The 27,353-nt window shown below is 40.4% G+C and overlaps 2 protein-coding genes and 1 long non-coding RNA gene across 3 annotated transcripts in view; 1 reads left to right on the forward strand and 2 right to left on the reverse strand.

Annotated features, from left to right (window-relative positions):
• The window catches only part of kcnma1a (potassium large conductance calcium-activated channel, subfamily M, alpha member 1a), a 30,209-nt gene extending 21,444 nt beyond the window's left edge, over positions 1-8,765 (reverse strand). The window contains exons 1-2 of the mRNA XM_023803690.2: positions 8,481-8,765; positions 2,017-2,175 (exon numbers count right to left, since the gene is read on the reverse strand). Of these exons, the coding sequence (XP_023659458.1) occupies positions 2,017-2,175; positions 8,481-8,765 (444 nt within the window). The remainder of the gene's footprint in view (positions 1-2,016; positions 2,176-8,480) is intronic.
• A 395-nt stretch (positions 8,766-9,160) lies between these two features.
• Positions 9,161-11,239, forward strand: LOC111839636 (uncharacterized). Its single transcript, XR_002837145.2, has 4 exons — positions 9,161-9,277; positions 9,678-9,824; positions 9,944-10,016; positions 11,064-11,239. It is a non-coding gene; the product is annotated as an uncharacterized lncRNA (long non-coding RNA).
• Positions 11,240-12,003: 764 nt separating this feature from the next.
• On the reverse strand, positions 12,004-25,422 carry LOC111839625 (annexin A4-like). The gene is made up of 15 exons (XM_023803702.2): positions 25,288-25,422; positions 23,873-24,044; positions 21,060-21,157; positions 20,473-20,919; positions 18,861-18,948; positions 18,550-18,644; positions 16,996-17,109; positions 16,557-16,647; positions 15,787-15,866; positions 15,492-15,548; positions 15,215-15,308; positions 14,561-14,656; positions 13,797-13,855; positions 13,592-13,714; positions 12,004-12,577 (listed from the first exon to the last, which is right to left on the reverse strand). Exons 2-15 carry the CDS (start codon positions 24,033-24,035, stop codon positions 12,518-12,520), a joined length of 1,665 nt encoding a protein of 554 aa, XP_023659470.2. The 5' UTR covers positions 24,036-24,044; positions 25,288-25,422; the 3' UTR covers positions 12,004-12,517.
• Positions 25,423-27,353: the final 1,931 nt, after the last annotated feature.

Below are 27,353 nucleotides of genomic sequence, written 5' to 3' on the forward strand. Positions count from 1 at the left end.
CGTGGCAAAGGCACAGGCCCAATGTGACAGGCAGCTCCCCCTGCAGACCACCGCAGGACTCGTGCTGGGGATGAAACGGGCCCTGCTCCTGCAGGCATGTGGCAACGTCACCCAATGCACACAGAGCTCGCAGTCCCCTACGCCAGGCTCATTCCACTCATTACACAGTAAACTGGGGGTGTTAAACATCACTAGGCTGAAGGAACAGAACATCTAGGATATTCTGCACGACTGTATTATTATTATTATTCTTATTGTCATTGTAATCATCACTGTTCTTATTTTTCGGCTAATCTCCGAAGTTAAGACCATCTTAGGACCATTAATGATATTGTGATATGTGGGTGTGTGTGAGTCTGTGTCAGATTTCCCCCAAATGTCCCCAGGAGGATGATAAACCCTAAAAAGTAGGCCTTGTGAGAACATCCTTACAAGGTTAAAGCAAAGAAACTGAATGTGCAGTGTGGGTGTAGGAAGTGCCGCCCATCTCAGGACAGTGAGTCATGTGACCATTCCAGTCTGCCCTAATTTGCCTCTCCCGGTCCTTATCACGATTGCCTGTTCGTATGAGTGCCACTTGTCTCTACCAATTGAATCTCCCGAACATCTCTGGAGTCCACCCTGTCCCTGCTCATGTTCCCTCTGAAACAGGAGCTTTAACAAAATAAAGCTCAGGTGCTTGTTTTATAAGGGTGCATTGCCATAGCTGTGTAAATGACCAAAAAAAAACATTTGGCTCTATACTTAAATGACGATTCAACAGCTTATACAAATGAAGACTGGCTTCAAGTTGTATGTTCATTAAATTATTCATAAATAAATATAGAAATAATATCTTGTAAGACTCTCTTCTGATACAACACCAACAAATCAGATGTGAACTGAATTCTGCATGTAGCTTGAGATCCGATCGAGACGTGAAAATTTATAGAAGAAATGAGGCCTTTGAAGCTGCACACTTAGGCCTGTTTTGCGTCTCGTGCTGCGAGGGTATCTTCTGACATATACCATACTCTGCAGGAGACCCTGCAAGCAGCACAAATCACTGCCTTGTGCTAATTTCATGTGAGGCTTTCACCCAAAGCTCCTAATATAAAACCCGCATTCATGCTCCAGGCAGTTAGAAAACCTTCTGGAATTACATTACATATAAACATGTCAGTCAGTAAATAAAGCTGATACATGAAAAATGATCATGCAGGTCATTTAATCATACCTTTCACAGAGATGGCCTTTTAACATTTCATTTAGAAAGTAATAGTAGCCATAGCGACCCCAATAAGTAATACAGCAGAACCCAAGTGAACAACACATTAATAAAGTTACTGTGCAAACACAAATAAAAGCAGCTGAGGAGAGGCTTCGAAGCTCTGCATAATGATTATATTAGCAGTCGATGAGGGGGCACGGGGGTATGGGAGCAGGACTTTTCATATACGACATAAAAGAGCATTGCTCTGTTGGGGGGCACAGTCCCTTAGCCCTGATTCAGCAAGTCTGTAATGATCCTTTAAGGAAACGAAAGCACTCATGCCTTAAATGTAAGTGCATCTCTTGACATACATATACTGTAATACCAAGATACAACTTGAAATACAATAGCTGTAACGTGTCCTGTTTCACACACGGCAGATCACATTTTAATGTGTAGCCATATCTGGTAGAGGGAAAGGGGCCAACTGGCTGGCTGGCTGACCGACTGACTGATTGACTAAATGAATGAATGAATGAATGAATGAATGAATGAATGAATGCCTGGAGGGGGAGGCGACTCTGCAGCACACTGGAGGCCTTCACTGGAGGCCTTCTCTGGGAGCCATTCACTCACCATTGTATCTAAAACTACTAGTCTGAGTGCTGTTGTGACCCTTCAACCATTGTCAGGACCATGCCTATTCTATCTAACACTTAGTGCATTTCTAAAGCACAAAACATGTAGACTAAGAGACATTTCAATGTGACCATATCGCAGTGTGGCCTGAAGCACTGCTTCACATGCAGCGGGACTGAACCTACCAGCACTCTGCCTGTCAATGTCTGCGCAGATATCATGACTCCAGCCCAGTCCTTGACGGAGGTCATCCACCCCACTTCACTGACGGAGGTGTCTTCTTTCTCCTCTGGGGCCTTGGCGTCTATCGAGTCACTGACAGGGTTGTTAACCTTCTGTACTTCCTGCAACACAGACACAAACTGACATCATGGCAACCCTGTATAATACATGTATGTGAGCTGGACCTTTTGAATTTCTCTTCATTTTAGCAGTGACAGCATCTTTAAGCAGCTGAGTGTGGGCAGATTCCAGGCAGAAGCATGACTCACAGGGAGGAGAAACAGCCTGGAAACTGGACTGCCAGCTACCACACACTCACCCCTACAGCCAACACTGCAGCTCTGTCTCCATTCGTTGCAAGCCTAATTATTTGATTATATGATGCTAAAGGAACAGGCAGCTGCCTAATGGTGTCTTCATGAGGTCACGTGATCCAAGCATCCATAAATGGTGATGGAGACTGGAGCAAGTGGGCACTTCAGTTCAATTCAATTTTTTTTAATATAGTGCCTTTTGTCATCCCAAGGCATTTGACATTTGACATTACTACATTATGTACACAGAAGGAGAGTTAAACCTGACACTTCTTTCTGTATGAAATACTGCATTTATACAATCAATTATTTGTCATTTTTAGCCAATACCACAAACATGTAAGCGACTTCTGTAAGCAACCTTCACCACATATTATTAAAAGTTACTGCTCCACACAAAGCACTATGAAGCTGAAGGGAGTATGTTTCTGTGCAGCACAGGAAAAGTAATGGATACTTGCCCTGTCCCTACAAAAAGGACACAACCATGATACAGCCGAAAACACCACAGCGTGGAGCAGCAAGACTCTTGAGGTGGGCCTACAGGGATTAGAGGCTATAATTTGTATTAACAGGACTGAAAAATGCCGTGGTTGTGTGACCCTCTCTGAGACACAAGGGAGAAGAGCAGGGGGCTGAGGTTCAGGTTTACATAAACAGCAACATACCTCTCACTGCATGAGCTACAGAGCTGCATATAAGGCCCACATTGGCCACACAGGGTAGCCGGATCTGAGCCAAGGACAGACTTTAGTCCTTAGGACAATCTAAGTCAAGAAGCTTTCCGAATGGCACACAGCCGACAAGGAGCGCTGCATGGCCACTCTGAAGTGACGCCTTTTCTCATGGGGGCCGGCCATGTGGAGACCTTCTAAGATTCAGTCAAACAAGGAAAGACTGACTGCACCTAGGGCTGGGCAATTCATCTAATTTCAATATCAATCATGATTTTGGTTTCCAACAATTATTAAAACAAAATAATCAAGAGTAAACGCTTCTTACGCTGCATTTTATGCTCCCGTTGTCTTGTGTTATAAATCCATTGCACCCCTTTTTTATTTGTTTCTCGACTGAATTCAAGTTTTGTGAAAGATTCAATAAATGCATCATATTTCCAAAGTCAATGAGTAACCGCCTTAAATGATTGTGATCTCAATACTGACCACAACAGTTGTGATTATGATTTGTCCATAATCGAGCATCCCAAACTGCACCCGTCCTGCCTGCTTGATCAACAGGTCCAGCAGTAGTAGTAACCCCAGGGTTTTTTCCATGTTGAGTTCTTTACTTGTATTTCAAGGAAAGACCACAATAAACAAACACAATTGGCCACTAAACAGAACCGTTTAAGCGCATAAAACTCGAAACAATGTTTCATGGTTCATCGGCGGTCATGCACAGAACAGTTTGGGTAACCGTTAGAAACCTTCAATCGTAGAATGCTGATAAAAATGTGGTTAGTCCTCCAAAGGCACAGCAACTCCAGCAAAACACACAGTGCTCTTTGCACTCACTATGCTCCAGAAAGGGGTCCCAAATCTACTTCACAGCTGTACTACTCACTGGTGAGTGCAGAGAGCATCTGTGCAAATGAGGAGCATCGCAATAATATCTGCTCGCAGAAGACTTGAAAAGGTGCGAGTCCCAGGCAAGTGAGGGAGTAGGTGAGCGTAGGGTGTGTGTGAAGCAGACAGGTAACAATTCAACATAAAATCATTACAAAGGGATTTCATTTTGGGCCCAGTACATATACTTCTACCTGTGTATTTATTACATCCTCTCATACTGTCAAGTTTGATATTTTCAAAAAAATTGCAATACTTATCAGACAGCAGGGGACATTCTAAATTTAGATTAAATTGACTATGCACATGTGTGACAAAAGCATAAGTATTCAAACAAGTAGCGGAGTGAGTACTCATTGCAGGCCTGTCAGTTTCATCAGCATAGCTGGACAGCTTTATACATCAAGGAATAAATACACACACATATACTATATACAAGGATTGACATAATTGGTAGACAAGGATGCATTTACTGCAAAAACTGTTGTGCATTGCAATTTCTTGTCATAACAGCACAAATGTGTACTTCTTTTATGTGCAATCGTGCTGTCGTGACAAGAAATTACCATGCATTTTAACTTTCATACCACAAATGAAGTACACATTTACTTGCATACAAGTTCTGTCAAAAACTATGACCATTTTTTTTCACGATGAGACAGCAAAGTAGCCTCTTGAGCATGTATCCAGGAAACAGATAAGTACAGGGTCTGTTTTCACTGAGCAGTATGGAAGATGAAACCCTCTCCATTGGAAAGAAAGCTATGGGGATACAGAGTAATGCCATAGCATTGACCCCAAAGGCACAGGCTAAATAGCTCTAAAAAAATACTATAGTGCATCTTAACCCTCTCCAATATGTGACAGGCGTGTTGTGGCTTTTGAAACATTGAGGTCTTCACAATCATTTTGGTAGAAATGTCCTCCAATTTGGCAACACCATGTGGTGGTGTCAAGTTCTCCCCTTGTGATACTGGTGCAACAGAGCAGAGGTACTAGTACAACACGTGGTTCTGCAGCCTGATAATTTCACTGCTTTCTCTATCTCTGCCTTGTTATGGAAATCAATCAACACTAAGCACTAAAAAAATGCAACAACTTCTTGCCCCTCCAAAGGGTTGCCTCAGATTTTTATCCATCGTTTCTAGCATCACTGGCATCACTGTCCAGTCGCAGCGTCTCACTCATGTTACACACAGAAAGTTTCACGAAGTGCAGAAACTCAGCATCTGTCTGGAGTCATGCATAACTAGTTTCAAACCTTGGGCTGAATACAATGAGGACAGTGTCAAAAACTACCTGTGCTTGACTCTGGGTTGATCAGATGCAGTCAGACAAAATGCTCACATATTGTTTACACCATGATATTCTGGAATTTGAAATTACAACGAGGGGAATGAAAGTCACACTAGTCAGAGCTGACCCTATTAAGGGGAATTCAGTACATGTGACATATTGCTTAGCAACACAAGCCCCTTTAGAATGTCGTATATTGACAGTTTGAGCGCATACGTGGGTGTAATTCGGGAGGTAGACAAAACAGTCAGCTAAACAGCAAGTGGCGAAATAAGTACAGAAATTCATATTCAACATATTCAACATATTCTTTCCTTAGCAATCCGATCGCCTGGTAACCACGTGCCATATCGAGTCTAAACCATAATTTAGCTGCTACATCATCACTTCCTAAAACCTCATGGGAGCTGATAGTTCAGGTTCTAGATTCATTAAAGTTCTAGGTTTACTTTTTATTTTGATAAATGTAATTTGCAACCACAATATGTTGCAGAAAAGGCTCACTTGAATTGTGGTCACATGAAGCATTAAGCAATACTGCAATTCATAGATTAAAGCATATGAGATGAGCTCATCACAGGGAAAAACGGCAATGGTGCAGAAGGCTCATTTTTAATTGCTTTCATCAAGAACCTCATGCCTGAGATCTAGCTGTCTCATTAGCTTCTTGCTTTGTTGGAAGGTGATATATAAGCTCCTGCTCCAGTGCTGCTTACACTTGTACCTGGGCATTCATTGCAAGCTCAGCCTAGCTGCACTTAATGCCTACTTGACTTCTTGACAGCCATTTGTTTGTAATTTGTCATTTGCCTCACTTGCACGTCGCTTTGGAGAAAAGCATCTGCTAAATAAAGTAAATGTAAATGTAATCAGCAAGCTGTAAGAGGAAGTTGACTGCTGTAGCCCCCCAACCCATTCCCGTATTTACATGTGGATGACAGCCTATACACCACATGACATTAACCACACAGTGCATAGCTGGTGAACAAGAGCCCTGATACAAAGGCACATTCACATCCAGACCAATACTGCATCAACACAACTCAAACATTGACGACGACTACAGCGACAGACACATGACTGACCACAACCATCACATCATAATACTGTTCCTTCAGTGTACCACCTGGAGCAAATGGAGATATCCCACAGAGCAGCTGTCGCCATTGCTCACAGCCTAATGAATGCAGAACCAAATGCTTCATGTATTCCTTTTTGGAGGAGTGATATGGAAATGACTACAGAAAGGGCTGCACTCAAATAGCTCAAAGGCAAAAAGCAAAGTCACTGATATCTTACTATAATCACAACAGAAACTGAAAAGGGAGAGCGATATGGCTCACAGGTATTGTAGGTACAGCACCACTACAGCTGAACAGCAATTTGTGAGCTTTCCGTGGTGCTGAAGAGCTCAGGAAATTTGATGTCTAGGATTTATCCACTTGACAGCAGATGATGTAACACAAGACTGAGTGGTTTTAAAATTAATTTTGCACCATCTAACTGGCCCCAGGAGAAAGCATGCTTACAAATAGCAAGCATAAAAGTATAAAAGTGAATTTGTATAATTTACTATCCACTGGATCTCCAACCACGAATTATAGAGACACACATTCTAGTGAAAGTCTATATAAGAGAAGACCAGTTTGAACAGACAGTAAATTTCTCCTGCTTATACTGGAAAGAAGAGAAATGTATACACCTTTTAAGCACCTCAGGGGGAAAAAAAATAAAATATCACTGACCAAATGTCTTCAGTATGTATTCATTTTTTTCAGTGATCATGCTATGGTTTCAATGGGCAAAGCAAAGTAGCCTTTGACCTTTTTCCTAAGCCAAGCTCAGCTCCACACAGAAGTCAGTTCAGGATACTTAAGGTTATGGTAACCTGGCCGGCAGACACACAATACCCTTCCCCCACCCAGAGGCAGACCAACAGCAGGCATCAGCAAGGAGCATCCCATTACAAACACAATGCCAACAAGGCAATCTCACTAGGCTGCTAGATTGGGTTTCAGACACTTAATTCTGACAAGCATGTTCCCATTATTTCAAAGCATCAGAGCCACCCACACACTTGTTAAGGTCTGAAGGCTCTATGATCTGAGACTAAAACTTCCATTATACATCCTGTATGGCAGACCAACCACCACAGCTGATTATTAATTCTGGCAAATGACAGTATGAAATAGCTCTTGCATAGGTTTTTCTGGCATTTTCTACATCAGTATTCTTTAACTGCGTTGTGTGCCAAACGGAGATGATGGCAACTACAAACGGCAAGCAGCCCTGGGTTTCAGGAACGGCAGGACATTCCCACAGGTATATTAAAAGGTAATGAAGAGCAGAGACTGCAAACACCTCCATAACCATTCGTTTTAAATAACCAGACTCTCTTGTGTAGAAATGAATAACACCATTTTGTCAATATCACAAATTTAAAAATGACAATATTATTTCTCTCGAAAATATGCAGTCTCCCTGGCTAGCTGGTGCACTGCCAGAACTTGGCACTTCCAAAATGACTGTTTCACAGAGACATTCCAGTTGTATCTATTATTATTCATGTTACTTTGCTGATTTTGTTAGCCAAAGTGAAGTACAATTTTTGCATTCAGAGTGAAGCTCCCATCTCGGCCTTCGTGTTCATGTTGAATTCCTGTCGTTAAAGACACAACAACATTCAAGTCATTTCAGCCCAATTCATGTCTATGTCCCAAAGGGCATCATTTCACCAGGAAATTGAGAATGTTTTGGGCCAAGGTAATAGTCACCAAGGCCAGTCCACCAAGAAACTTGCCAAGTACATGGATCTACCAGTTGGCTGCCTTTACATGTTTGTCACTCTCTCGTGCCGTGCAGGTCACCGCGCATGCATGTACATGACGGTCTTTTAAATTACGTTTTTTATTATACCTTTATAGTATTTTATAGTACAGTACCAAGCACTGCAGGTATTGCATATATATAATTCTTCGACATGTCTTTCAAGTACAGGCTGACAACAGAAATACTTCTGTGAGTTTTTTGGCGCATCAGTGTGCTTCAAGGCATCTTCCTGTTGTAAAGGTTGCGTCATCTTATCGCTCAGAAAACATGAAGTAAAATTCACAGCATTCTCAGGTACGTGCATCCAAATCCACATAGCGGAGGCCATATAAACTACATCGTGCTGTGGGGTTATACTACACTGTAAATGATGATTATGGATAACATAAAAGCCATTATTTCAACGCGCGGCAGGTACCGTACCTTGTTTTTAATGTTGCAATGGCAACACACCGTCCACAGATAATTGAGGGTCCTCCACAGAAGAATGATGAAGAGCCCACCGAAAAAAGTCACCATAGATGAGGCGAGAAATGCCCACCACATGCGTTGGCCATTGTTGTCACAGGGCACGTCTGGTGAAAACGGGATGATCACGTCCATCTTGGATATGAATATAGCGGACGAGTCCGGATTTATGTTATTAATATTCTTGCTCATAATGCTGCCGATTCTCCCAGCAGTACCGTCACCCACTACAGCTAGCATCCAGGGGCTTGCCGCCGCTCCCAGCCTGGAGTATCAGCCATGTTGCTCAAAATATCCTATTTTCCACCAAAAACGGCGACTCCTACACACATCGATCCCCTGAAAACAAATGACTCGCAGGCCGGTTCAACGTGTATGAGTGACATTGAAAATATTTCTAAATTCACCTTAATAACAGCTATGCATTTTCCCCAGTGGATTTTCAATGGTTTGGATGTGATTGTCAGAAATTGATTATGCAGCCTTCATCCGTACCATGGTCTTCTGGATGCGTCGATTCAGTAACCAGGGGAGATGATCAGAGCGTTTGTCCGTGTGCGACCAGCTTTTCTCTGCCTAGCGGTCTTGTCAACAAGGATTCCGTCAATAAAATTGCAAAATGTAAACACTTTCGTCCTGAACCGGTTTAAATTGTTATTCTGCCGTTAAATGCGAAGCGATGGACGCCTGATGCCGCCGTCGAGGTTCGGAACAGCAGCTCAGCAGCGATGTTAGTTAGGCTCCGTGTGTAGGTATGAAGGCGGGACTCGAGTGTCAGCCGTCGTATTCAAGCCTCAATTTTGCACCGCATCTCATGTTGATCCTCTACATACAGTATAACCCACTCACCATCATACGTTTATTTCAAAACCGACAGTCAGTATTAGATGATATTATTCCTTTCAAAAGAAGTATATTTCCACAACTGCTACGGATGACGTCTCCTTGGCTGCAAGCAAACCTATATCATAAATCAGCAATGGCCGTCAACTATTTCATGATCCATTTTAAAATAAAAAACAACCACTTAAATCCTCTTTTATCCGCCCTCTGCTCCATTTCTGTCTCTCATGCTAAAGAAATGGTTCTTTTATAGGTGTATAAATGCGTGGCTGTTTTTTTTTGTATTAATCTTCTCACATTTTTCCACAGGAGTTGTGCTCGACTACCGTCTTGAAGTGGGTCAGGGCATAATTCAATCCAGTTGCAGTTCCCTTCTTTTTGATTACCATGCCGTCTTCACGAAATCGCCTACTAGCAATGAATTGATAACATTTGATTGAAATGGCTTTAAGCTTAGTAAGTGTTTATTGTTTTAACTTTAAAAATTGATACTAATGGTAATAAAATTTGTTATACTGTTCCATCAACGCTTTTTGGCAGGCTCCCCATACCAGTAAACATCTTTTCATCCGTAGAGTACAGTCCTTTTCAGAGCCAAAATAGCTAATACAAGGTCAAAGAACAGATGCTGATAACCATTGACAAAAGGTAAGTAGCATTTATTATTATTCTTTTATTAATTTTAGAGCCCAAAAACTCAATTGGTTTAATTTAACATGGGGACAGTCTATCAAATTCTTTAACTAAAACAAAGACTGGACAAGTTAAAACTTTTACATGCTGAATAGAAATCTGACACGCTATTTTAATAAATTACACAATAATCATGGTTATCACGAATTATTCATGTGTGTTTCTCCGTAAAAGTTACAGGAACGTTTATTCTTATAATTTATCGTAATCTATGACTAAAACAAAACAGCATCAAAAAACACTCATGACCTCTTAAGTTTATTTTCCCAATACATTCTGCATACTTTCGTTAGTATGCATACAGCACAATGGTCAGGACTTCAAAAGCAAGGCTTCAAAACAGCTGTATTCTGCGGTTTACGTATGAGCTTCCCCGTACCTAAAGCACTCGGTGTTTTGTTGCATGTGTGTGTGTGTGTGTGTGTGTGTGTGTGTGTGTGTGTTTGTACATTTTGTCACAATTAAATGACAAAAATCACCTTCATACTGTATAGCTTGTTACTTCAAAGCGTCAATACGCAGTGGAAGAGAGAAAATTGTGATACGACTACCAGTGGGATACCACAGACTCGGTGAAAAGCAAGCTTGTACTGTATTGTCCACATTAATTCAGATAATACACTGCACAAAAAATGCGTTCCTTATGATTAACGTAAAGATAATGCGAATAAAAACAATAATACGGAGCGAAAAGCAACAAGTTTCCATGAGTCAGGTTTACCTGCGAAAGCCCTCGTTGGACCGTCAGCGCACTACATTTAACTGAGTCACCCACATCTATGGAACCACCAAGTCTAAACACTTGAAACCGTTATGACTAGTCCGCATACACGCCGTTCTGGCATCCATGAAATTTGTACCTGCCTTACACACGTGCGATAGCGAAAAAAACCGAAGTCACGAATCATATTTTAGCTGGGAGGTGCTGCCTCTCCGCCCGTCGGCTCCGCCACTGAACTTTATGCTTTATGCCAATCAGGTGGTCTGTTTATATGATTTCAGATTGATGGTCTGCCGCCGCCTTGCGGCTGCATTAGATGACAAAAACTACAGGACACCTTCAGCATCAACGTTACAAGATGCACATCCTATAAGTGCCCCGTTTTCCCCTAGCCTCCCCGGACACCTGCAATACCATCTGTGAGACCGGTCTCAATAAAAGCTGCAATATTACCGTATTTAACATTACAATCTTTCATTTTCAGGATGCTGTCTGTACACTGGATACTTTTTAAATTTGTTTTGCACCACATTTACTTGTTTGCACCATGGGTGCTCTCTTTATATCTTGTCTGTTTGGCACTATGTGTGTGTTTGTCTGTGCACTACATTCTTGTTGCTGTATGCACCAGAATTTCCCCCTGGGATCTATAAAGTCCCTCATAATCTAACTTGCAGTAGAATGGGAGGAAAGACTGAGGCACTAAGCCCTGTCTGGGATGAAGCGAGTGTTCACTATACTATCCATCATGATGGTTTCCAGTGGCTTGTCAAGACAAACCTGGAGTACATCTAGTCTGCTGGAGATGGGAAAAACCTGCTGAGCTGTTTAGTCATCTCTGAGCTAAATGGTGCGGCACATACTGCCTTAAATTATATTCTAACAAGGGGTACATTACGAAATAGGAACAATTTCTTTTGAAATCATTATCCTGTACATCTATACACTACTAATCACAAATCCAATATGTTCTTAGTCTAGTATTTCTAGAACCCTTTTAAGACATGAAAAATCACAAATACACTTTCACAAGCAAGTCAATGTCTTAAATGTCCTAACAGATTCCTTTTTCCGCCTTTTACCAGCTTTTCAACAACATTTGGTATCGGTTAAGGCAGTGGATATAAAAACTTTGTAATGGTTCAGAATACAACTTATGGTCTAGTGCTGCTGTCTGCTTCATAAACACACACTTTTGCAGGCAGATATATGACAATGGGCTCACACAAAGTGTCTCAATTTTATTTTTACTTCATCTTGGTTGAAAAGATTATGCCAACAAATACTGGTTTGCCTAGCGGAATATAACAAAAGCACTTACTGATCTCTCCATATAGGCTACCTATAGCTTAGTTCTAGGCTGTGGCCAGCGTTCTAATAGCCATTCATACAATTAATGCTTGATATTGGCCCTCAGAATAGTGTGAAAACAACTACCTTTTCTGTAACATAAGAGTATATCCCCAAGTTTTATGATATTTTTCCTGATATGGAGAGGTACTTTAAAAATTATCTACAGCATAAAATGAGACTTGTATGGAAAAAATAAAAATGATGCTTCTAAATTTACTGAAGATTCATTTAAAGCAGGATACAGTGCTCTATTCCATTGGAAAACAAGGAGTTTAGAGGAACACATGCATGCATTGTAAGAGAGTAAGTGGTACAAGGCAGTATCATGTAAGCACATAGGAAACAGGACATGTGGCTTCCAGAAGTGGACGGTGATCCACGTCTAGTCATTTCCTCCACACAGCTTTAACAGGAGCTTCTTGTAATCTCCAGATGTATCCCCCTGCAACAGCAAGAACAGTCAGCCTTCAAAGTGCACATACGAGTACGTTTACCATTAGAATTCAGAAAAGTACAGTGGTACCTCAACTTAATCCATTCAGAACTCGGGTTCGAATCCTAAAAAGTTCGAGTTCTGATCGAATTTTCCCCATAAGAAATAATGGAAAACCAATTAATTGGTACCCGGCCCCAAAAAATTACACCTAAATATGTTTTTATTAGCATTTAAACACAAAATGAACAGGATAAAACAAGAGCAGCATTTATTTCTTAATGGCTTCCAAAACGATGAAGAATGTACCCCAACACCATCATTGTGTTGTTCTGCCTGTTCTCAGTTAAACCCTGTGTTTCCCGATCGCTTGAGTCCCGTCCCTGCTTCCCCGGTTCTGGCTCGGCAGATCGTGAAAACCACAAGCCACGCCCCAACACTTCGCCAACACTAGACTATGCCATGCGGTCAATTGTTTATTTCTATTATTACTCTGTATTCGTTAATTTGTTCGTAAATCACAAACTTTTAGGTTGTAACATTTGTACAACTATTGCGTAACTTTTTGGTGAGCAATGGCTACCAAAATGATATAAAATACTGTGTATTACAGTATTTTCAATAAAAAGAAGCACTATCACCAACAAACAATGCTATCATAGCGAATACAAGGCTGAGACTGAAGTGTTAGCCTTTGTTTCTGCTGAGAGACGTGCTGTGTGACTCATTTCCCCGTGTGTACAAGTTCTTAGGTTGGCGTTAATGGTTCGACTTCTGAGATTCAGATCGAGTTCTAGGTCATTTTTAATTTTTTTTTAATTGGTTTGTTCGACTTTTAAGAAATTTGAGTTCTAATGAGTTCGAGAACTGAGGTACCACTGTATTTGTATTTTTCAGCAGAAATGCTAGAACAGCTATAGCAAAGTCAGACTCATTTGGAGTGAAAAAGAAAACTAGATGATAGAAATGAAAGCTCTCTTTGGATAACTGACACATTTATACAGCTGAAATGACAGCACTAACCGAAATGTCGTGATACAGAGATTTTCCATAATGTTTCATGTACTCCTGACGGATGTCCAGCATGTCAGTTTCAGAGCGGGATACCATTACTCGGATCAAGGTCTTGTCCTTGGTGCCCAATCCCTGTGAAAGCAGCATGGTTAACTCAGGCCAGCAGCCAGACCCAGACTAGACCAAAGTGGGAAAGAGGGTGCAGGTGCCTGACCTTCATAGACTTCTGCAGCCTTTCTGCAAAGTAGGCAGGTGTGTTTCTGATGCACTTCACTAAAAAAAAAAAAAAAAAAAAAAAAAAAGAGAGATACAATAAGGGGCCTGTCACAACACTCAATTTCATATTCAATTCATATTCAATGCTCATCTCCAACCCTAACCCTGCAGCTGGTTAAGAACTGGCAGTGTGGACACACAGAACATTTGAAGATGTTCAGAAGGAGGCACATGCCAGACCACTTCTCTCACACAGTAGCCGTAGAGCAAACACAATATAAACCTTCACTTGCTCACTCTTTAAAATGTGGCATGCAACTGAAATAAGACTTGACACACAAAATGTATTAGCCCTTAATGACCACACACACACACACACACACACACACACCAGAGTGCTTAAGGCTGGTTGATGGCCTATTGACCTGTATTCTGACTACAGACCTGCCCCAGTGCCCCAGCTTACTGTTTCAAGTGACAGCATACAGATACACATCACTCACACAAAAGGGACAGACATTAATAAAGCATCTACTGCAGACACATTACCATCTCCCTGTACACTGAAAGCATATTCAGAAAAAAACAAGAGCAGGATTACAACAGACTTAACAGAATTAACGATAGTGTGATTACAATTACTATTACCGAGAAATTTAAAAATCAATGTCAACACGTAAGTCACACAGTAAGTGTAAGTTTGGTATATGCATTAATTGCCCTGTGGACATGCAGATAAAGTGAACAAAGGATGAGTCTTACCTACGGCCAACATGCCACTCTCCAGGTTTCCTGACATCTCCCTACAGATGCTCTTTTCTATATCAATGCCACACATTTGTTGATACTCATGGAACACTGGAACAGACAGAAGCACCAATGATAGTCTCAGAACAGAGGATCTGTTAATTTCCATCAAATGGGATTATTCATAATGTGAATCAAGCAAGAAGACACTTAGAGAAATACCATAGTGAATTTCTGTTGCAGACCAGAGGATACAATGGCTGACATGTCACTATTTAAATTACCATAGATAAGACAACAGGTCTTCTGCTTTGTGGCATACAGGGCATCTGCATAATTTTAAGTTGTTGGCCTGTAGCCTTGGACACTAAAGAGACTGTTTAATAACTGAGTAGATTATACATGTGTTAACTGGTTGTGTATGGATACGTTTTTGGCAGATAGTGTAGATCAGAATCCTTTGTTCAGATCTATGTTTCATATATTTACACAGTGGGTAAGTATAACATGACTGATTCTCACTATATGGAAAATAATACAACCAACATGTACTATGGACATAAAGCTAGGGTTACTAATCAAAAACAATTTTCAGTTTCTCCATAGATAGTGACACTTTTTCTTGCGTGCGAGTGATGTTTATCTGTATGCTGTCACTTGAAACAGTACCTGCTCTCAGGTGGCTTTTGCTTCTAGAACACAGGATAGCATTGAACTTTGATTCATCTGTCCCCAGTTTGTTTTCCCCCGCAGCATAGAGTGTCTGACAGTAAATATGAATCACACTGCATAAATCACAACTTGAAAAAACAAACTAAAAAAGTAATCAAAGCATAAAGGATGTGCAAAATTGTAACTGGGTTTTAATACTTGTGAGTTTGAGCACTGAATATATTGTGTTTTACCATGTGGTTTTTTTCTGCAGTCAAACAATTCTTAGCTGTACCTGAGCATCCTGCTTTGCCAGTGATATATCCACAGTCTCACTCTCATTTCGATTCCCCTTAAGACAAGAAGCAGATTTAGAGAGGACATTAGCCAACAGTCCATATATAGCTCAATGAAACACTGATGTTTCCTTTTAAAAATGGGAGAGTATGCTCCCACAAAAATGACTAACTCAGTCACATTCTGAGCAATAGAAGCATGGGTAGGAGACCAACAGAAGTTATAACTGGCTTTTAAACCTCAAGATGTACCTTCATATAGTATATGGCTGATTTTATAGTAATGGGTTTTACCTGAGCCAAAGAGATGAGCAGTCTACGAAAGTGTCCTGAGGTGTCTCCACTGATGGCTTCTTCCAAGGTTTTCTTATGTTCTAAGAAGAAACCACATGGGGAAAAAATTAAGAATACTCTCTCCTTTTCAGTCTCTCTCATGTACACGTGCACACACACACACACACACACACACACACACACACACACGCACACACAGACACAAAACCTCAGAGCTAGGAACATAAACCTAATCAAGGTGTTTTCCACAGTGCTGATTTGGTAAACGCCAATAGAAACCAAATCAAACAGCTCAATCATTCACATGCTAATTTTTCATCGGGAAGAAATCTTCCCAACTTCCAGAAAAGAACGTCCTGAAGCAGAAAGCACACTGAGACATTTGAGGTTATCTTAAAAGACAAATCAAAGACAGGATTAGCCTTCCAGAAAAGCTCATTATTTTATCCATCTTGTTCCTGGAAATGGCAATTGCTTGTTACGATTCTGCCTGACCTGATCTAATCACAATCAAATTGCCAAAAGTCAAGACAATTTCTATAAAACTAAATAACATTGTCATGGTATAGCTGACACGGTATTATCTATGAATAAAATACTGATAACCAGTTTTACATTAAACACCTGTATTTGGTTTAGCAAAACTGATCACCGGATATGCCTAGCTGATGAGGTATGTTGGTGCTGAAATGTATTTTTAGTATTCTTAGCATGTAGAAAAACATTGTAGGGTATTCTTTTACAAGGTAGTGTATGCCTGACCTACTCACCTGCTTTGTAGACCTGATTGATTTCGTGGATCTCAGCATTAGTGCGTGAGGATAGGATCTCAATGAGGCATGCCTCATCTGTGCCAGCACCCTGTCACACACATAACACACTACTAACCCTGTTTTCTGACATTTATGTCACATACACACCCACACACAACCAGATACAGACATAAAACACTACTATCAGGTCTATTAAGCAAATTATGTCTACTAATTTCTCACAAATCACACACACACACACACATACACGCACACACACACACACGCACGCACGCACACACACACACACACACACACACGTCCACTGACCTCTGATTTTTATATGAATTTCTATAGCTCAACTTCATAACAGAGCAAAACGAATGACAAAAATAAAAACTATTCAGGCAATGTGAATTACACTGAAGTACTCCTTCAGGGGAAGAAAGCAACAAACCTTGATTGCATCATGGAGTTCAGCTGCATTAAACTGTGCTGGAGTCTTCAGCATGGCCAGCACAAGCTTTTCAAAGTTCCCTGAAAGCTCTGACTTCAAATCTTTCACTAAATCCTATAAAAAGAAAGAACACCTTCAATAGTTTCTGAAAATTCTAGAGCAGTTTTTCCTCCACCACTACGCAGCGGGCCACAGCCAGCCTCAAGACAGCTGCAGAACTGCGGCAGGGAAACATGGCTCAGTTTGTAATGGGCCACTGCATGGATGCCAACTCGATTGCTGCCTGGGAAAATTCCACAATTGGTGACCATGGAGACAGGACTGGCCAATATAAACAATGTATGGACTCATTGTCATATAAAATTTAAACAAGAAAATGAAAAAGTCTGATAAACTGTGGATAAGGAACATTGCTTGATAGCACACAAGCCTTTCACATGGCAGAAATGAACGCGTCTCTAACCAATCATTGGTTCCCTCATAGGAAGCTTCCGTGAATATGGTGACAGCTCGGCAGCCACAACATCTAGAGATATTGTGACAAACATAAAAAGATGTTGGTATAGTGGCAGTATTGTTTGCAATTTAAAATCACACACGAAACGGGCTGGTGTTGTGTACAATAAAAATCTGCTCAAACCTAGTGCCAATTAGAAGTGGAAATACTGCAAACTTATTTCACCTACTAAAGCACTGCCACCCAGCAGAATACAGAACTTAAGTGCTTACAGTCACAGTCACCAGCAATTAGTGTTTCTACTTTCAATCTGAAGAAACACAGAACAAAGTGTGTCACGTACTGGTTAAAAACGGGACACAGAATTTTATTTTTCATTACAGTATGGATGACAACAGAACCAGTGATGTCAAACCTGCCAGGCAGACACTCAGAGCAGCTGGGCAGTGAGGAAGTCAGAGAAAAAAACCCTGTACTGTTGGAATTTTTTAGTGTTATGCCCTATGATAAAAGTTTAATTTTGTATGATTTACTTATTAGAATCAGATATATGTTTGTCCATTTAATTAGTCGTAAATTTCATGTTCTGAATCTGATTGTGAGCAATTCTAAGCAAATTATTAGCAAAAATATAGCCTTGAAGTAAAGAAATAATTGGAATTATTTTGCGAAAATTATCACTATCAACTGAAATTAACACTTTTTTGTGATGAAATATTTTTCTCAGCCCCATCAGAGAATCCCCCTGGGGCCAGTGATATGATAAATGTTAACCAGCTGGGCTGTGTGGTTGGAAAGTCTGAGAAACCCTGCTCTAGAGCAAAGTAAGAAACGATTTCAGTCTTAAGGAAAAGAAAATCCTCATCACTGTTTCAGAGCAGCAGATTGATATAACATTCCTGCCCTGACAAATTATGTCCGCTTAGTTTCAGGCAGATAACCAAGTAGCTACTTACGAACTTTAAGCATAACAGTTTCACTAAAAATACTGGATTTCTGGTTAGAACAGTCAAGTGAAGTTAAGATATGTCATTGACAGTGGTATGATCCTATGATGTTTGTTAACTGCAGTGGATTTATACCACATTTTATTTTACCTTCCCATATGCTGTTTTGTAGGTGACTAACAGCGGCACCCGCTGCTTGTTGGAGCGATTTGCAAGAAGATCAATGATAGCTTGCTCATCAGTACCTGTGAAAACATTTTTATGTTTTACTTGGGATTTTACCATAAGAGGAAATAAGTTTATGACATTTTAGCACTAAAATATTTGGTAAATTCCCTTGCACAAAATAGACGTCTTCCCCTGGAAAAGGTGGAAACCCAAGCATGCATCACAGCAGGCTTTCAGATCAGAGGGTTATTCGTGAAGCTGTCAGGCCCCCAGTAGAGCAAAGACTTTCTTACCAAAGCCTTTCATTGCTTTCCGAAGAACTTCAACATCCTTTAGTGGATCGGCACCGGGAAACTCCTGGATAGTACCTCGATAGCCTCTCTAGCAAAGAAAGGACCACAGCATAAATGTGGAGGTCTGTAGTCAGAATACAGGTCAAACAAACCAGAAATTACTTAAGTGATCTGAAACACTGACAGTGAAGCATGTACATTTCGGCTGTTTCAATAGTGCTTTTACAGAAAACTATTGGTAGCGATGACAGCCATTTAGCATAACTATTTTGTTGTCCTAAATCAGGGACATTAACTAAGAAAAAGATATTTGTTGGTTAATCATAGTTTATTACCAGTTAAGGGAAGAATCTCAACCATCAATGAAGTGTTAATATTGCAAAGTAAGGATGGTAAATAAAGCCTAGGTCAACATAGTCAGGCATTATTCCTGCTAAGTATATAACTACACACTACAAAAGCATTTGAAACATTTCAATAATATACAGTGGTACCTCAGTTCTCAAACTCATTAGAACTCGAATTTCTTAAAAGTCGAACCAACCAGTTAAAAAAAAAATTACCTAGAGTTCGATCTGAATCTCAGAAGTCAAACCGTGAATGCCGATCTTAGATAACTCGTACGCGCAGGGAAATGAGTCACACGGCACGTCTCTCAGCGGAAACAAAGGGTAAAGCTTCAGTCTCAGCCTTGAATTCGCTGCGATAGCATCATGCATGTTTACACTAGCTGAATACATATATTTAGACAGTAAAAATACATTTAAACAATGATAGACAGTAACAGTAATTATTATATAATAAAATACATTTAAAAATAAAGATTTCTTATTCATTATTTTAATATTAATAAACCATTGATACATTTCATTATAATAATACTGTCGTGCCGAGCGGGGGCGGAATGGAGACAAAGGCGCAGACATCAGGGTATCGGGTATCGGGGAATACAGGGTTTAATTACAGGTAAGGCAGGCAAAACGCAGACGGACAATACAATGACCAGACTAGGGAAACAAACTGAAACGCGGAGGAAATACAGAGGGCTAATGACAACAACCAGAAACAGCTGATCATACGGGGATTCCACATGGGGTTAACAAGGAAGCGTGGCACCCGGAAGGAGTGGACGATCGGGGCAGGACACATTGTTTTTTTTATTTTTTTAACTTTACACATTGTTTGGATACATTTTTTTCTTACTTTACAAATTACTGTTTTGATAAATGTGCTTAGATGTGTTTAGTACAGTATATGCTCTTCTTGTTTTATCCGGTTCATTTTGTGTTTAAATGCTAAAAAAAAAAACATATTTAGTTGTAATTTTTTGGGGGGCCGGGAACCAATTAATTGGTTTTCCATTATTTCTTATGGGGAAAATTCTATCAGAACTCGAACTTTTTAGGATTCGATCCAGAGTTCTGAACGGATTAAGTTCAAGTTCTGAGGTACCACTGTAGAAAGATTTAAAATATTTTACTTGCAGAAAGATAAGTTCACGAAAGAAGTGTTTAAAAATGTTTAGTTTGTCAGGCTTAATATAAGTTGGCAATTGGAATCGGGCAAGCAAAATGCAATCACTGCCTCCCTAACAAAAACACAAAGTACCTACATTGATAGCAGGGGCTGGGGGACCTCCTCCATAGCCTGGCATGGACGGGTTGGGTCCAGGGCCCCCAGGATAGCCTGGCATGGACGGGTTGGGTCCAGGGGCCCCAGGATAGCCTGGCATAGACGGGTTGGGTCCAGGGGCCCCAGGATAGCCTGGCATAGACGGGTTGGGTCCAGGGGCCCCAGGATAGCTTGGCATAGACGGGTTGGGTCCAGGGGCACCTGGGTAGCTTGGCATAGACGGGTTGGGTCCAGGGGCACCTGGGTAGCCCTGCATAGGAGGTGTTGGCCCAGGGACCCCAGGGAAGCTTGGACCAGCCTGAAATGAACCAGTACCCGAACTGGGCTGGGGGTACATTCCATACTGTGCCTGGCCTCCTGGCTGGGGGGAAGGGAACATGGAGGGGTTTGAGCTGAAACCCCCCATAGAAGATGAGATCTGACTAGCCTGTAAACAGGAGATGGGGGAAAGACAGTTTAGATCTGATGTTATCACTGTAGAGGTGAGTAATCAAACAGCTGTATTTATTAAATAACTGTCATTTCTTTATATATATATATAAAAAAAATGATTACACTGATTCTCACCATTCCTGACAAACCAGCAGGGGTGAATGCGGGATTTGTCACATTGTCCAAGCCAAAGCCAGGAAAGCCTGGGCTAGCACCCCATCCAGAGTTAGTACCTACAACCAGCAGGAGACACGTTCATACTCACCCTGCATAGACAATGCACCTTCACCTGTTAGAATGTGGCTGCATTACAAACATGATGGCTCAGTCTCAATCATGAAGCACATTTCAGCAAAACATTAGCATGGTGTCAAGGCCAGATCAGGTTAGGCGGCACTTAAACCAGATTAGGCTGAATATGAATAGGCATCCAAAACCCAAAGACTAGGGCTGGGCGATTTCCAATTCCGATTTAATTTCCTTTTCTAAATTTATTGATATACATAAAAAACAGACGTCATACAAATAAGTTTTGTTTTTATTCCAACAATATAAACATTTATTATTGTTTTTCCTGTATTTTTTTCCTGGTCTTAGTAGTTTACACGAAGATTCCATGCGGCCAATGAATCTTTCAGCCCCTGGGCGAAAAATGTTGCCGAGGAAAAACTTTGCAGAGTCCAATCGTTCGCCACAAAATGGTGAGGTTAGTTCAGTAAAACAGCACATCCTCCAGCAGCTTTGCGTTTATTTTCACGTGTACTGCTATATAAACGGGGTAGGGCTACTTCTGTAAAATACTTTCGGCTTGGGAGCTCATATTTGGGGTTGATTGTTTTTAGCATCTAGACAAACCCATATTTTTCAAAAGTGTAAATGGGCACCATATCCTTGGCGATATGAAAATGTCACTGCATCTGTAATTTCTTTCCATCGGGGTCCCTTCTTATCGTATGGTACACAACGCGAAAAAGACATTGCTATTGTTATCTGAATTTTGGCTGGTTTTTGGAAGCTATTGCTTGCTTGCACTTCTCGCATAGCTAGACAGTCTGTCCATTCTGGTGCACGCCTCTGACGGAAATGCTGAAATAAGATTGTTGTGCTGCTACCTTTGGTAGCCACTGACTTGAAACAAACTTTACAGCAGACAGTAGCTTGCTCAATGTCAGACTTAGCAAAACCAAACCACTTCCAAATGACGGAGGCGACGCTGCCAGTTTTCGAGATGAGCTCATCACTTATTAACGCGTGTGCTGCCATTTTCATATTGTCTGCTGGTTTCCAAAGGGGTGGGAATCCATGACAGCGGTATGGTTTGCAATAATTTAATGTATGTCAAGAAAGTTTTTTAAAAAAGCATAAAATATTTTATGAGCATCATTTACTCAGTTGTATTAACCTGAAGCTATAATAAATCGACGTAAATCCCGATTTTCATTTTGCACATCGTCTTGAAAAATTTGAATTAATTGATGAAAGCGATTTATCAAGCAGCTCTACCGAAGACTGGTTTTCTTCAACTATAACCCTGGGGAACCCACGGGGTCATATACGATCCTTCCTTTTATTTCTGCCTTACATTCAACCCACTCATCAAAGTTAAGAATTTTTTTTGCTTTACAGCCCATTGTACCATATACGACCCAGTAACAGTGACATTTAGTGACTACTGACTGAATTAACCTGACTTTTTTCCACAATAAATATGGCCCCCAACGCATTTTGAGGTTGTTGCTGTACATACTGCAAAGATTCACCTGTCAAGCTGTGAATAGGTAAGTGGCAGAAATTTTGCATCATCAGTTATAATGTTTAGATGTTATAGAACATGTACAACTAGGTTTTGGATGTTTTGAAACTTTTCTGGCAACTGTGATGATCATGTTCCATGTGTTCAACATCAGCCTCAGACAAAAACAGAGGGAATACAGGTGGTGCGTCAGACCTTACAACCCATCACAAGTAAACTTTCTGTGTGTAGTACACCTTTTTGCAGGTCTGTTCACTTGACCTGTTTCTTGATGGGTTGGCCTATTTGAAGCATGTGTTTTATTGCCAGCACATGGTGAATGATGAAAAGGAAAACTCAATAAATGCATTTTGAAAATAAGAATGGTGCAAAGATTTGGTTTTTCCTTCTTTTCTGTCCTTATTTCATAGGTGAAATTATCAAGTTGGAACAGCATGAACAGTCCAGCGGGTCGTATATGGCTCATTTCATAACATGGACTGGGAAAGGGTTATATTTACAAAACACCTGTTTTTGAGTTTACTGGGTCTGTAGGATCATTTTAACCAATGCACATATTTTTTCCAATAATGATAAGGTGGTCTGGGTTCCCCAGGGTTACATTCCCTTTTGATCCAGGCATCCAAAAATCACCAATGTTGCTATGATTTTTCAAAATGCCACATCACGATTAGCCCCAAAAACAATCTATTATAAAAACTGAGTACCTCAAATGAAACCTCCAAACCCCTGCACTGATTTTTCTTCAATAAAAAGATCAACAAAAATAAATTACTGACAGTTCATTTCATTGTTTTGAGGTAAAGCCAAAGCCGAACATATAGTGCTAAGACAAGTGCTGTTGGGGAAGCTCTGAATGGGGATTCTTACAGGATTAGAGAAAATAATAGCAGGTGAATAAATGCATGTGTAGTGCTTGTTATGGTGTGCTGGGGAGCATAATAGTGAACTTGACGATACAGGAAACAAAGGTCACTTGACAAACACACCCTCAGCAAACAGGCATATTTAAAATGGTTACTTCATTCAGGTCTGTAACCCTATTAATATTAAATGACTCACATGCACATTCACAGCATTACCATTCTTTAACAGAATAGTGTATTGTTACGCAAAGTGTTCTTTCAAATGTAACAGGACTGTATCATACACTGACAAAACATGCAGCTGTGAGCCATCAACAATAAATACCTACCTGTAGGGGGCACTGGAGGACATCCTCCAGCTGCAGGGGGGTAGCCACCTCCCTGTGGTGGGTAGCCCCCAGGCTGAGGTGGGTAGCCTCCAGGCTGAGGTGGGTAGCCCCCAGGCTGAGGTGGGTAGCCACCAGGCTGAGGTGGGTAGCCAGGATAACTCATTGTATGGACCTTAGAAACCAGACAGACTCTCATGATTTTGGTGCAACTCCTAATTTCAGAGGTTACTAAATTGCTATTTTGAATGCATCAAAATATAACATCATAGTATGAATTATACCTTTGTCTGAATCTCGTGTTTTCCCAAGTAATCTTTTTACAAAAACACCTTAATGTGAATACCCATTTTCATATTTCCATCCCATGCTTTTTATATTCAACACCCCCTTCAAAACACGAAGTCCAACTTTAAAGTGCGGTATTAGTTATAAGCTTATGCTGATTATACGTACTGTATAAGAAAGCCCGCAAATAGTTAGAGTGAGTCGTCGCACCCACTGGAGAAGGGCGTGTACAGCTATACATAAATCTAAAGACGTGTGAATTCGTCACGGCTACATGAACACACTTCACCAATAGACAACCGTATGGCATATATGTTTTACACTAAAATTCAATTCTTAAGAGCAGTATTTAGTTTCTATTTTACGAATAGCTAACCGTTACTGACAGGTTGATACAGAAAATAAACGTCAAGTCGGTTAGCTGTTAGCATCAATAATAATGAACAGTTTTAGCAAAATACGACGGACACGGTATTACTGACAACGTCAATCACAACTAGACATGCATTTTAAGAGATGAGGAAATGTGTGGCGGTTAAACTACAACTAATGGACTGGTTTTTGTTTTTACTTGTGAAACCAACTGCGCAAGACAGCAAGACTGCCGAGGCGGCACCTTACGCAATCTGCTCAGGCTGCGCATACTGCGTGCCTGAGCTATGGGGAACCGAACGCCCTCCAGTGGCCTGTACTTCGAAGCGGGGTTACTGGCTTATCGGGGTAACTTGTCGGATTTAAGGCACCACAGTTTAAATAGACTTCATATTCGTTAACTTACATTTTGCCCAGACTACCTTAAATCCGACAAGTTACCCCGATAAGCCAGTAACCCCGCTTCGTAGTACAGGCCACAGGCGGCCGCGGCCAGCCTTGGGGGAGCAGTCACCCCATTGCGGTTTCTCTTTGCTCATTTACGCACCAGTATGTAGAGTAAGACCCGTAAGAGATTATTATGGTATAGCATAGTCCTATACTAATTTGACAAAATTTTTACCGGAAAACACAAACAGAGGATGAAGAATACAAGGTAAAAACGTAACGTTAAATCTCTTTTATTTTCGTAACGTTACTTGTAAAACTTGGTGACATTTAATTTAATTAAAAGTCTAAATGCAAGGCCTGACACTTACCCGAAAGCAGCAACAAGCGAAGGGCGCTCTAGAAGAAAACCAGATAATCCAGGAAACTAAGCAGCAGCACCCGCCCCATATTTGGGTTGGGTCTTCGTCACAGTTTCCATAAGAGACACCGCCCAGACTTCGGCTTACACCAGTGGCCCCTGTAGATAGTGTTGAGTCCCTTTCTGCGATCAGGTGGCCTTGCAGATTTTTGCAGCGTCCATCGATTGTAAGTTTTGAGCTTTCAGTAAAAGTGACATATTTGCAGACCACGTTTTAAGTAGAAACATGATTCTTAAACATATGACAGTGATAAATAACCTGTAATATTTGGTGAAAACTGAGTCATCAAATAAGTGGGCCAGCACTGGATAAGTAAAATACCTGACGAAACTAAAACTATAAATATTGCTTCCGAAATTAACTGAAATAAAAACAAACGCCAAGTTCAACCGTATTTAATACGCTACTGTTTGTTTGAAGTAATGATATGTTTATCTTTACCATTATTAGTGCATGTTTTGCCTATTTTAGGGCATTAATACATAATTTGACAGACAAATTACAGCTGCGGGCTGAGACAGCAGCCTTAGGCAATACCAGTGCTTACGATAAACGTGGATGATCTACTTCTCATTATCACTGTCTGGTGCATTCATGTTAAATTATCTAAAAATATCTACACAATATCTCCTCCCTAGATATGAAATTACTAAAACGTAAACAGAAATTACAACATATAAAAACTAGAAATATTTTTTTTGACTGGATTTTAAATGAAAATTGGAAAAAAAAAAAAAAAAACTAAATTAAAAAATCAACACTATAATAACAGTGGTGGATATCTGACACCTAGGCAAAACAGTACAAGCAGCGAGTAACAAGGCCGGGGGGGTTCACAATACTTAAAGTGCAAAAACACAGGCAAGGCCGAACACAAAGATTTATATATACAGTGCCTTGCATAATAAGTCAGCAGCATACATGACGAAATAGTTCAGGCTGAGTGGTGCCTTAACAATATCCTCACACTGACGATTAGTAGCACAAAAGAGATTGCAGGGCCTAATGGAGTGGGACATGAGCAAAACCATGCATACAGAGTTATGGTGTGATACCACCAAAGTGAAATGTCACATCACATTGTATCGAGAATGCTAATATTTTATATTGACACTATCTACTATAGCCAAGGTTCATGAACAATGTGTTGCAAGATAATTTCCTGAATATATATATTATAATCAAATGCGTGAAGTAATTTTATCATATAGATAGGGGTGAACAGACTTCACCTATGTTTTTGGTGGGTCTCCAGATATGGAGTCACAGGAGTACCATAAAAAAGAATAAATCTGTAAAAGAATAAGGAAATAACTGTTGAATCAGAAAGTGAAATTAATGCAAATAAAATAATAAGGAAAATAAATTAAAAGAAAAAGGAAATTTATGCTTTTCTTTATTGCTGTTAATTTTACTGTATTGCTTTTGCGATATTTAACTTTTCAGTATTGCTTTTAACAAAGGGACAAGCTGTCAATCAACTGGCTTTGGGTACGCCTTCCTAAACAGGCTGCGTAGTCAGTTCCAGCACACATGAAATCAAAAGCAATATGGTAAATGCAAAAGCAATCCGGTAAAGTTAAAAGCAATGAAGAAAAGCATTAAATTTCTTAGTCCTGTATTTTTAATTTCTTTTCCTTACTTTATTTTTATTTGTATTTATTAAATTTTCATATTCATCATTTATTTCCTTATTTTTTTTACAGATTTATTCTTTTTTATGGCATTCCTGTGACTCCATATCCAAATTTTCCACTGTTCTACTTTGTTATCTATTCTCAATAGAAATATAACAGTGCCATCTTGTGGAGAAACTTTGCCACTACGCCGTGACAGAAAAAAATTGCACGAAGGCACCGTCATGCAGTGCTCCCCCACCCCACAAAAAAAAAAAACAGGACCATAGTATTTTGCATTTGCCGAGTAGTCTTCCCCTTGGTCGGACTGAGACTTCAACATAATCTAATTCTGGATAATCTATAGTGTATTCAGGCACTGTGTCCGAGCAGGGCTGC

Source organism: Paramormyrops kingsleyae, chromosome 3, assembly GCF_048594095.1.
Source record: "Paramormyrops kingsleyae isolate MSU_618 chromosome 3, PKINGS_0.4, whole genome shotgun sequence".
In the NCBI taxonomy this organism is placed as follows: Eukaryota; Metazoa; Chordata; class Actinopteri; order Osteoglossiformes; family Mormyridae; genus Paramormyrops; species Paramormyrops kingsleyae.